Below are 12,587 nucleotides of genomic sequence, written 5' to 3'. Positions count from 1 at the left end.
TTAAAATAAATAACAGTCAAACTCAAAACGAGCAGAAATTAATGTGAGCAAAGTTCTAATCCCTATGTTTTCTAAAAGTCAGAATATAATTTGTACTTTACTGAAAAAATTCTTTTAAATGTTTTCATTTCTAAAACTTTAAGAAATCAAAAATTAATTAAAATTTTAAGGAATAAATGTCAGCATATTTACATTAAACTGACAATGCAAATTTTTTTCCGTAAATTCATTTGAATGTTTTCAGAAAAGTACAAATTATATTCTGGCTTTTAGAAAGCATAGGGGTTTAGAACCCCACTCATATCAATTTATGCTCGTTTTGAGTTCGACTCTGTTATTCATTTTAATTTATGTTTGTTTTTGGTCTCATTTATTTATTGACACTGATTCGTGGTAGTTGTATGCTTAGTAGATTATTTGATTCTATTTTTGTTCATTTTGGTTTAATGGAGTTCTTTTTTTTTTCTTTTTTTTTGGACAATTTATTTTCTAGGAAAAGTTTTTTTTTAATTAATAATTCATAAGAGTAGTCACAAAGTATTTTAAATATGTAAGGGAAAACCGATGGGAGCCTCTACTATCTCCCTCCAATGACGTCAATTCTTGAGTTAGGAAATAACCCTCCCCTCCCCCTTGTTGAAACCGGTTCTTAGGAAACCAGAGTTCACCAGAGTTAGGATATGTAGAGCTTAGGCTAAATTATTTCATGGCCCTCAATCTGCTTTAAATTTATTCTATTTATAAATATTTTCTATTAAGCCGGTCTCTATTATATTTTCTATTTCCTTGTTTTCTAGACGATCAGTTTTGATTCTTAACTCCCAATTTGTTGCTTATCTTTGATTATTTATAGGCCGAAATAGATAGAAGAAATGAACGAAAAGCTCACAAAAAAGAAGAGACGAATCGATTTTTAGACAGAGAGACGCAAGCTATCCTAAAAGAGAAAAGTCATACTCCAAGACACAAGCAAGAGCATGAGAAAGTTCAGCAAGAGCAAAGGCATCGTGAACTCTTCAGCCATCCTAAGTCTGCAGACCAACAAGTAAGCCAAAGAGCCCTAGTACTAGATATCTACGTAGTTCTTATGAGGGGAGGTTGTAAATTTGTCAAAGTAGTAAAATCTTCTGGATTATGTGGTTGCCTTTCAGAGGCAACGCTATAGCGTTGCCTATAGTAATGAGCCATAAAGCTTCATTTTTATGGTTATTATTTTTTCTTGGCAGAGGCACTTTATATGGAATGGGTGGTCGCATAAACTTCGTAATGGGCTCATTAGATTGGAAATTAAAAGCTCTAGTGCCCTTTTTCATATTCAAGAGTGATAAGGGCAACTAGCCCCCACATCCCCTTTTTTCCCCAAGTGCATCCAATCCAAATTTGAAGATGGCCCCCTTTTTTGAGGTGTCAAATAACTATGGCTCCGGGGTTGAAAAACCCTCTATAGTCCCAGGGGCAAGAGCTGTTAGTTATGCAAGTTTTCTATTGTTAACATATTAATTTTTTATGGAAGAAGTAGTCGTATATGCTTCGGAGGAGGCTCATCTGAGTTGAAATTGAAAGTTCTAGTTCCCTTTTTAAGAGTCAAAAGTGATCGGAGTTCAACCAGCCACCCACCCCACGACCTTTTTTCCTCTAAATGCTTTCGATCAAAATTTTGAGATAGCCAAATAGTTTGTATTATTTGTTGGTTTGCTGTTTTAAGTAATTTGTGGAATAGTTGAAGCAATAAAATTAACAATTTATACAGAACAGTTTTGAATCAGTCAGAATGGACATAGCAGACATAAACATAAAGATAGAATAAACTATGGATTGATAGTTGTTTTTGGTTAGTTTGAGTAAGCTGCGAAAATAATCCAGCAAGAAACATGAAATTCTTGTGTAATAATTCATAGACCATAAGAATGAATAGGCTGCTGCTACTACTACGAACAACTCACCCCAGCAACCAGCCGCACGAGATCAACTAAGCTATGCGCGCTGCTCCATCCCACACCATACAAGGCCTCTACCCCTCCCAAGAAGTTCTTATTTCCCTGAAATCTTTCCTTAAGACATTCTCCCACCTCATTTGGGTGCGGCCTGCTTTTCGTTTGACCTTATACGATTGCCCGATAAGGACGGTCTAGGGCAATCTGTCATCCTTCATTCGCAAAGCGTGTCCTAGCCCTTTCAACCTTTCTCTTATTGCAGCCCAGGAAAGCAGGATTGACGCCCATTGTTCGTACAGCTTGCTGTTCGAGATACTGTCGGGAACCTAAAACAATCCGTAGGCAATTTCTCTCGAAAACACCGTGCAAATCTTCCTCCGTTTTTCGGAGCACCCACGCTTCTGAACCATACCTGACTACTATCATCATTGTGACTTACAATATTCTAATTTTGGTTTGCAGACTTATCTTCCTATTCTATCTTCCGAGCTTTTTTCAACTGGGAAAAAAGCCCTGTGCCACGGCAATTTTACATTTAATATCTTCACTACATCAACGTTTTTTTTAATAATACTACCTAGGCAAGTGAAGCTGTCCACTTGATTGATCAACTCGTTACCCAACATCACATCTTCACCTTCACTTATTCCTAGTCTTATCAATATAGTCTGAACATTAATTTTCAAGCATATTATTACATCCTGAACTCACAAAAACTCTAAAAATTCATTCATTTGCGAACATTTTCATCTAGAATACTTGAATCATCAGCATAATCTAAGCCTAGAAGAGTTTTACCTCCCCGATTGAGCCTGTGTTCTGTGACTTTTTTGTGCTCTTTAGGATAAAAAAAAGATATATACAACGAATCCGAAAGGAAAGCCAAAACTGAAAATTTGTAGTTTTTGGCTGAAAGTTTGGCTAAAAAAACAAGAGACTCAAACTGGAGACCTGAGTCCGTTGTTTTGGAGAGTTATAAGTCTAAGCTGCCAACGATGAGGAATAAAAGGAACTCGGGGAGTAAAATCAACGGACTGAAGCCACTAACAAGTGGAACGAAGTGAAAAACCCCATCAAGGTTCACTTTTTCTTAGATATAGAGCCAAGCTTTATTTTAGCAGTTTTCATAATTAGAGTACCTGCTATCTAATTTCTAAATAAAATTTGTATTTATATTTTTCACCTTTTTTGAATTCACTTATCACTGTTTTGGTATATATAAAATAGTTCATATTAGTTTCCATGGTGCTAACAACCAAGCAAAAAAATTGTGTCTAGCCACCCCATATTCTTACCTTTTTCTTCCGTAGTGACTGAGCTTAAAAAAAGAATGCAGAAAAAAGAACTGAGTTGAGAATTATCGCAAATTACTTTTTCAGCTTGTCCACGGAGTTCCTGTCACAGGTATGAGAAGTCGAAGTCCTATAGAAAATGAAGCCACAAGACGATTTGATGAACAAATTGCAAATGTGACGTAAGATTTTGTACTTGAAAATATAGTAGAAACAAGCAGAATAGTAGAAAGAATAGAAAGAATGGAATGATAGAATAGTAATATTAGAAAGGTTTTCCTGGTGAATTAAACATAGCAATTGTAGTTCGTTTTTAAATTGAAGTATAGAGGTACATTAAAGTTTGAAACGTACATTAAATATCAAACAGTTCATGGTAACGAACTGCAAGTAAGGAGCGACTGGGCTGAAAAGTAATTGAAACTCTAAAAAACAGAATTTTGATATTAACAGATGCACCAAAAAGATTTTTTTTTTTTTTTTTTTTGTGTTGATTCCAAATATATGAGATTCATTGAGTTTAGTGTTACCAATCAAAAGCTATGAGCCTGAGACAAATCGTGTAATTTTCGAAAAAAGGGGACATCCCCAAAAAGTCAGAGTCTTAATGAAAATTGCACAATCAGATTTAGCATATTAGAGAACCTTATTGTAGAGATTTCAAGCTCCCATCAGCAAAAATGTAGAATGTTGCATTTTTTGCCAGAAGAAAGATCCCGGACGCGTATTTATTTGTTTTGTTTTTTTCCCAGAGGTGATTGTATCGAACCAATCGTCCTAAAAGATAAGCGCGTGACATCTTTTGTTAATTAGCAATTTGTTTCAATTCATGTGTTATTCCTTTGGGAATTGCATTTAAAATATACTATGTTTGACTACCTTCAATAGCCTACTGATTGAGGGGCATGTTGTATGAAAACTTAATCAGTGGAACATTACTGAAAATATTTTTTTTTTTTTCTAAGGCTGTTCGCTGCTGAAAGACATCCGTTTTATGATTTTAAACTTAGTTTTCTAAATCCACGCAGCAGGTGTGGGTTTAGCTCCACCCAAAAGCTTTTAGATCCACCCAAAAGCTTTCTATGGGTGGAAAAGCTAAAATGAAACCCATAAATGTACGCAGTCTTCCTGCTTTTACTACCCCAATCCTTGGGTCTGTATATTAGTTACCTTTTTAGCATTTGTTCAGATCTGTAAGCCCCTGACCGGTCCTTCCCCCCAAAGGATTCCCTCTACCCAAAATGTATTTTCGTGGACCCCCCTCCCCCCCAATATGATTGTACTATTTCCGCTTGTGGTGGTTAGCAGCCAACTTGAAGAATTCTATGGACCAGGACTAAAGATTACCTTAAGTTAAACGTGCGCAAAAAAATCACTGAGAAATAAGGAATAATACAATAAAATGTGGTGAAGCGATCTTAGTTTTGCTTAATCCAATCTAGTGTAACTAACCACCTGCTAAAATAGAATTGAGCAAATTACTTTAAGGAAAAAACAATCGTTTTCCTCACCGGATAAGACCTTCCTCCTAACTATTTGACACACCTAACATATAGACTAACAGCTTTGTATCATCTCTCAGTTCTTTTTTTCTTATAGCAATTGAATCCGTATCCAGGGCAGGGCTGTAATTTGCTTATCAAAAATTTTGATAAACCTAGGATAGGCCTACGTAATTCGTAATTTACGTAATTCAAGCATCCACAGAAACAAATCAGTCGTCTTTGATATATGTTCACATTTATGATACTTTTATATGGTTCACTTTGCGTTTTTTACCATTTTCACTTGACTTGGGAAAAACTTTTTTTAATTGCTTTCCGTTCGTTTTTATTACCGAGGCTTTTTCTTTGGTTTATAAAATAAATATTTTTAAATTTTTTTCACGTCTTAGACTTAAGAATTAAAATATGCCATTATAGTTTATTAGTTACCTGTTGAATTGTTTAATTGCATTATCATAGGAACTCATTTCTGCCGATCTTAAGTTTTATGTGGCTCTTTATTTTTCTTTGACAGACTTCTTTTCCGGACTTTTTTTTTTAATCAAATATTTTTTTATTATATCCTGGGATGCCATTTTCATTATATAATAGTTATATAAAATTAATCTGTAATACCATACCAAGTAATATTTTTCTCTGGAAAAATAATTATCAGGGAAAATATTTTGTAACAACAAAACATTTTGTATTGAAAGGATTAAATTATATACTGAAAATTACAATTTGTAAAAAAACTTCTGTTACAAGAAAATTTCGAGATCTATAGCATGTCTGTGCAAATAATCTATAGCCCCCCCCCCCCTCACCAAATTTTTTAGTCAATTCGCCTCCGAAAAAAATTCTGGGTACGGCCTTGTGAGCCTCCCAGTTTCAGACGTGCGGTGGTACATTCCTTCCTAAAGATGAAATAATTTCAAAGGCAGCACTATTGCGCTAGACAGCGCTATTTGTAGGCATAAATCAATGGCAGTGCTATTGCGCTGCCATTGATATTAAATTAATTAAGTTCTTGCAAAATAGTTCTTTCTGGTAAGGGATAGAATAATGCAGGATATAGATCCCATTTTAATAAAAATGATGTTTAAGCGAATCTGGTCGTTATTATAGATGTTGAAATTTTCTTATTTATTTTCCCTGTTGACAAAGTAATAGAAAAATAGTTCATAAATTTGATGTCCCATATATGACAGTAAAAATGACCATGCTACACAGAAGGTTGGGGGTTTAAGCATTCTTTTTAATTTTTCCGTGTCGTAACGAAACAAATAAGATTTCCAAATAGGGTTAGGTTCTTTTATTAGACACTGAAACAAATATACACAAAAGCTATAAAAGCTTTTGTATTTATTTAGAGCTTTTGTATATCCCTATCCCTATTTGGAACTCTTATTTGTTTTGATATAGGAAAGGCAGTGTGATCTTGGAAAAAATACCGTGTCATAATTTGGTTCATTTATTTTGACTAACTTCAGTAAATTTTAGTTTTTTTTTCTATTGTATAATTAGTTTCCGAACTTGCTTGATGTTGGTTTAAAATAAGTTATTAATGTCACTTCTTTTATCGCCGTTGACATCCATCTTTTGTTGGTCGACATGGAGAGTTGATCAAAAAGTCAATCTTATTGAACTTCTGACCTCACACTGACTTTAAAACCCCTGACCTCACAGCTGTTTGAATTTCAGATTGCACCAGCCTATAAACGATCCAACTCATAGGCATTTCCATCCATCAAAGCTGCAGAACAGTGCATATAGTGATTTCGAAAATGAAATGCTAGAGAAGTTGAGAAAGCATGATCCTAATCTAAGATTGAACGAGGCCAAGGACCAAATACATCGACTTTGGTTAACGGTGAGAAGAGCTTGATTTGATTTTTTTACCACCTGTAAAGCCCAGAGTTGCAACCCCAAGCAAATCATTAGTCGTTTTCATATTCTTTAGTTTTGTATGCACTTTTGAGGCTCGAGAGTAAAGAATTGCCACAATTACTTTAAAGCAAAAAAATCTAGAAAAAAAAGCCAATAAACAGATATAGTGAAGTCAAACTTAAACAAGAAGTATTGCCACAAATAGGCCTGGTCCTGTCAACGCTTTTGATTAGTCAAAAAGCTTTTTTGAAAACCAAATTAATTGTTTGAATCGGAAGCTTTTTTAGCCATTTGTTTTTAGTATTTTTCAAAGGAATGCATTCTAAGGGAGTAAAAATGATGGAAACAAGGGTCTTTAAAGTATTTTAAGCTATTTTAATTGTCAAAAATGTTCATTCTCGACGTAACACCTTTAAATTAGGTGTTGTTTTTTTAGACCACACTCCCGTTCTAAGACGAACAAATAAACTTTCAAATGGGGATAAATCCATTTATTTAGAAAGTGAAAAAACAGGTACAAACGTCCAGATATTTCGATCACATATACAGGGACCGTCTTCAGTACAAATACTAAAATAATAAAATAAATGCTAGCATATTTATATACAACAAAATAAATAACTTTGGGTCATTCGCAAAATAATGAACTTCCGGATTATTCATTAGATTATTTTCAGAGACAGTTCATTGACAATGTTCATTCAAAGTTCTTGATATAAAGTTTCTTCTTTAATCTTGCCCAAATGTAAAAAAAAAACTTCCAATGAAAGTGGCGAAGCCTTCAAATTTATTATTTTAGTATTTCTACTGGAGACGATCGCTGTATATGTGATCGAAATATTTGGACTTTTGTACCTGTTTTTTCACTGTCTAAATAAAAGGATATTAGATTACTGATTGGCTGGGAATTACGGACACTTACCAGTTACATAAAGTAAGAAAAAAGGACAAACGATCAAAATTGCAAATAGGGCAGAAAAAAAGAAACGAAAGTAACAAAAGAAGGAAAAAAAAAAAAACAAGAGTTAGAGTTGTTCTTACTAAGCTATGCAAATAGATAAGTAATAAAGATAATAAAGAACCTAGGATTCCCCATTTGAAAATTTATTTGTTCAAAAATGTTCAATATCGAGATTATTTTCCTTGGATTTTTTTTTTTTTTTTTTTTTTTTTTTTTTTTATATATCAAAGCACAAAGGCACTTGACACAGGTAGCCCCAATCAGAAAAATACAAATTGTAGTATGGGTTTTGCAGCCTCTGAATTATCCCTTTAAGAAGTTTAAAGCTACCTACTAAAAATCTAAAATGTATAAATCATTTTCTGGGTTTTGACAAAGTGTAAAATATAGTTTTGTAAGATTTGAATTGTCAATAGTTTTTCTAGTCTTTTAATTTACTGATGGCGTTCCTCCCTCTTCTTCTGGAACATTGGAAATATCCATTAGGTTGGTTTTTAATAATATTAACAAGAGGTTTAAGAGGTTGAGAGGTTTAAGAGTAATATAAAGACTCATGTCACAAAAAGCCATGTTTGTTATGAAACTAGTCTGAACCATCATTTTTGTGGAAAAAGGAAGGGGGCTGAAAACTGCAACTAGAATTCAACTAAATACTATATATGGAGATTTTTCTACATTTCTGAGGAATACCCGTAGTCAATATAAAAGGTAAAAATATGTATGTAAAAGTATGATCAGTATTTTACTGATCAGATGATCAGTAGAAGTATGTATCTGATCATGCCTGCTCATACGGGTTGGATACACGTTAACGATTTGTGTCTTGTGTTAACGTTCGTGTTTCTACAAACATTAGTTTTTGGAGGTATTTCAGAGTGCCCAATTTTCTTTCAGGGAACCCAGAAAAATTTGGGATAGAGGATGTGCTGGCTTCAGAACTTTTTATAATGTTATAACTTAATAATGTTCTAACGTCATATGCTATTACCCTAAACATTATTATTTGTAATTATCTTCAGCCTAAAATGGTAGATAACAAAAAAATGGGGGTCTAAAATACTTATAACACATAAGAGGCAAACATATTAGTAAATTTCGTACTTATAGTAACGCAAATCGCTTTTAGTTTTATGTTATCTGTCATTTTAGAAAAAAAATACAAACAAGTAGCTAATTATCATGAATAGTAATTGAGTCCCAAAGCGCCTTGGGACAAAAAAAAACAACTAATAATCAGTAATGGTAAATGAGCTCTGAATTGCACCCTAAGTATGCAATTATATTATGGAAACACTAATTAAACTAATTAACACTAATTAAAGGTCATTTGTTGCTGACACGTTAAGACCTACGAATTTTCTGACATTTACCTGCCAATTCCATCAACCAAGGTTTATGTAAGGCCACTGATTGGTCAGATAAATTACCCCTCCACCACTAATTGGTCCACTTTGCTGAAGTAAAGGTTGAAGTATACCCAATGTAAGGTTAGCAGTTGATTAGTTGTGTTTTATGTATAATACTATGGTGGGTTTTGTTCTACGGAGCATTTTATTTATAAAATGTTTTTTTGAAATCTGGTGTTTGGGGTGAAACTTGAAAATTCGGGTGGGTTGATAAGACCTAACATCTAGGTTGTGTTAAAAATCGGGGGTGAGATCGAATACTTTAGAAATTGAATAGGTCTCGTGATTATTCTCTTTGGGATGTCGTTAGATCGAATGTTTTAAAAGTAAATAGTCCAGTCATAAAATTACACCAATGTAGAGCAGCAAATCTGTGATTTTAAATTAGTGTTGTACATTTTTTGTTTTGTATCAGTCAGACACTTCATATTTACAATAGTCTTCTAGGAGGTGACTTCATTCTCCTATCCCTATCCCTTCCTGTGTTTTTAGTACATTTTGAAACTTCTGAATTTCTTGTAATCAGCTTTTCAGTATACTCGAAATAACAAGCTGAATCGAACGGCGCGTTTGAAACTCAATTATTAACAGAAAGAACATTTTAGTTCAAGTAATTATCTGAAAAACTGAACTTCTGAGGCAAATTTGTTAGGTCCATGAAACAGAAAGTTGTTAAGAATTATGTTGCTGAATCAGCAACATTAAAGTTGCTGATTGAACCTTATGACTGAATATTCAAGCTGCCTAAAATTGCGATTGCAAGCCAATGCTTCTGTTCTTAAGCAGAAAAGCTGAAAAATTTAACAATATTCCAATCGTTAGCCCAAAATAACCTAGGTCAAATAAAAGGCGAGCATAAAAAGGTTTTATAAAAAAAACACTTGGTCAAAGGAAAGTAAAGAGCCATATTACAGCTTGAAATGAGTAGAAATAAGTCAAGTAATTTTTGTAATTAAAACCAATATAAATTAATATAAATGAACGAATGAGACTGAAAACGAACATTTTTACGCAAAAGTTTGACTTTTTGTCAAACTTTGTGTTTCAACATTAAAATTCTGAAACTTCTAACGACATTTGTCTTTTCTTTAAGTCACTTGAAAACCCTTTGAACGAAACTCCAGAGAGAGTATTTGACCGTTTCAAGACCACAGCTTGGGACATATTCCGACCAAGATATCCAACAATGACTGAGGACGACCTGAACACATTCATTGAGTGGCAGTGGGATCGCTTTAAGAAGGACCCCACAATGATGGAGCATCCAGAATTGCTTGGAAAAATGAAAAGAGAATTTGATCGAATGAGTTAAATTACTTTCTATTTTTTGGACTTACTGTGAATTTTAATAAATAGTTATTAGCTTTATGTAAATTATTTTCTTAATAAGAAAGTTGTCAGGTAAATTCAGGGATTCAACTATCCCCAAATTTCTTATATAATTCTCGATTAATCTAAAAATAAAATTTTTTTGGGGGGGACATTTAGCCCCATAGATTTCTAAAATATAGCTTTTTTAGCATTTTATTTGAAATAAATTTTATGGTATTTTAATTGAAGAAATAAAAAAAAAGAAACAGAATTGATGCCCTAGATTTAAAAAAAAATACATTTTCCCCCACCCCTCAACATTTTTGTGAATTAGTGCCATTGATAACCAGTTTCGTTTCAGGTAACGTCGTTCAGTTAAAGAAGTCATTACAGAGCCCGTATTGAAACCAATAATTACCTAACTAATATTTATAACGCTGTAACTTTTCTATGGCATCAATAATGCTTTTGATTCCATAAAACGGTTAATTTAGTTTGATTTTAAACTAAAAAAAATTTTTCTATTGAAAGTAAGGAGCAACGTTAAAACTTAAAACGAGCAGAAGTTATTCCGTAAATGCTCGGAGTTGACCCTTCCTCAATCCCTCGCTCTTCATACTAAAATTTTAGTACATTTAGATTAACATTAAATATTAAATACAATTAAAATTAAATTCTTTATAAACAGTCCTTGTGTTTCAGGAGTCGTTCTTAAGCAATTGGGATAAAAATTCAAACTCCAGTGTAAAGAGTGAGGTATCGAGGAGCAACCTCCCTCATATACAGATTAATTTCTATTCGTTTTAAGCTTTAATATTGTTCTTTACTTTCAGCTGAAAAAACTTTTTCTCGTTAATTTCTGATTGTTTATCAGAAAACCACCAAAACAATTCCATCCTCGCCGAATTTCTTGTGTTTTCCTGCGGGAAAATAAAGTTTTCTTCGGAAAATTCTCCTTAGCATACTTTCATTTGAAAAAGATTTTATTTTCTGACCTTTTTTCAAATCATGCCGGAACCCCCCCCCCCCTCCCTCTGCAAAATTTTTGTCCAGGAGACTTTCCCGTATGGAAAGTTGCTCCCGCAAATAATTTCCCATAGAGAATTTCTCCCGCGGTAATCCCCTCCCCATGGAAAAATCCTCCAGACAATCCACCCTACTGAAAATTTCCCCTGGAACATCTCCACATGTAAAATTGAGCTGGCAAAGCGAAAGTAAGACAAATAAAAATAATTTCGTATAGAACTACAGGCAAATTGCCCCAGTATCAAATTTACCCTGGTAAAATCCACCCCGGAAGATTCCCCCTCCCCCGAAAAATGTGTATATTTCCCAATAACAAATACTATAAATCAACAATAGGCAAATTTCATAATTTATAATGCTTCCCCCAGGGGTTGCGGAGGAGGGGGTAATGTTATCCCCTAAGGCATAGTTAAACTGTGCTGAATAAACTGGCTATCCCAAAATTCTGATCTGATGCTTTGGGGGAAAAGGGGTGTTGGAGGACGGACAGTTTTGCCCTCTAATCTTTTTGGACACTCAAGAAGGGCACTAGGATTTTTAATTTAAATTAGCCCCCTCCCGATGTTAAATGACCAATGTTTCGATAAAATCACCCTTGGTAAAAAAAAACAACAAATACACACATCTGTGATCTTTTTTCTGGCAAAAATTTATAAAATTCCACATTTTTGTAGATGGGAGCTTCAGACATCTACGATAGGGCTCTCTGATACGCTGAATAAGCTGTTGTGATGTTCATTAGGGAATTCATAGGGTCCTCTAATACGGTGAATCTGATGTTGTGATTTTCATTAAGATTCGTTAACTTTTTATTGGTATTTCCTCCCTTTTTTGAAAATCAGGCAAATTTTCTTAGGCTCATAGCTTTTGATGGGTAACAATAAACAATAATATTTGGAATCAGTATAAATAGATAATTCTCTTGATGTATCTATTGTTACAAAAATTCCTTTTTTAGAGTTTCGGTTACTATTGAGCTGAGTCGCTCCTTACTTACCAGTTTATTTTACCAGTTTTTCTTTTTTTTTTCTTTTTCAGAAGTATAATTTCATTTACACATAATTTACAAAAAACAAACGCCAAGTAACCTTTCGGTTCGTTAGGCCAACTCCAACTTCCAACACATAGTTCAATATAAATAGACAAAAACAAAACAATATCCCCCGCCGACGGGCTAACAAAACAACACAACCAAAAATTCCATTATGGCACTACTACTACTAAAAAAAAAAAAAAAAAATCAAACAAATTGATAAATATTATTACAAAAATCCCACAATTTT

At 33.6% G+C, this 12,587-nt stretch overlaps 1 protein-coding gene across 1 annotated transcript in view; it reads left to right on the top strand.

Moving 5' to 3' along the window:
• The window catches only part of LOC148942251 (uncharacterized), a 41,029-nt gene extending 30,694 nt beyond the window's left edge, over nt 1–10,335 (top strand). Inside the window, exons 3-6 of the mRNA XM_089103001.1 lie at nt 854–1,045; nt 3,314–3,408; nt 6,415–6,583; nt 10,061–10,335. Of these exons, the coding sequence (XP_088959127.1) occupies nt 854–1,045; nt 3,314–3,408; nt 6,415–6,583; nt 10,061–10,279 (675 nt within the window). The 3' untranslated portion in view covers nt 10,280–10,335. The remainder of the gene's footprint in view (nt 1–853; nt 1,046–3,313; nt 3,409–6,414; nt 6,584–10,060) is intronic.
• The last annotated feature ends 2,252 nt before the right edge of the window (nt 10,336–12,587 follow it).

This window comes from Artemia sp. Qi Xiang Cuo, chromosome 17 (assembly GCF_049724085.1).
Source record: "Artemia sp. Qi Xiang Cuo chromosome 17, ASM4972408v1, whole genome shotgun sequence".
NCBI lineage: Eukaryota > Metazoa > Arthropoda > Branchiopoda > Anostraca > Artemiidae > Artemia > Artemia sp. Qi Xiang Cuo.
The sequence above is the reverse complement of the archived record's forward strand: the minus strand, read 5'-3'. Positions and strand labels throughout refer to the sequence as shown.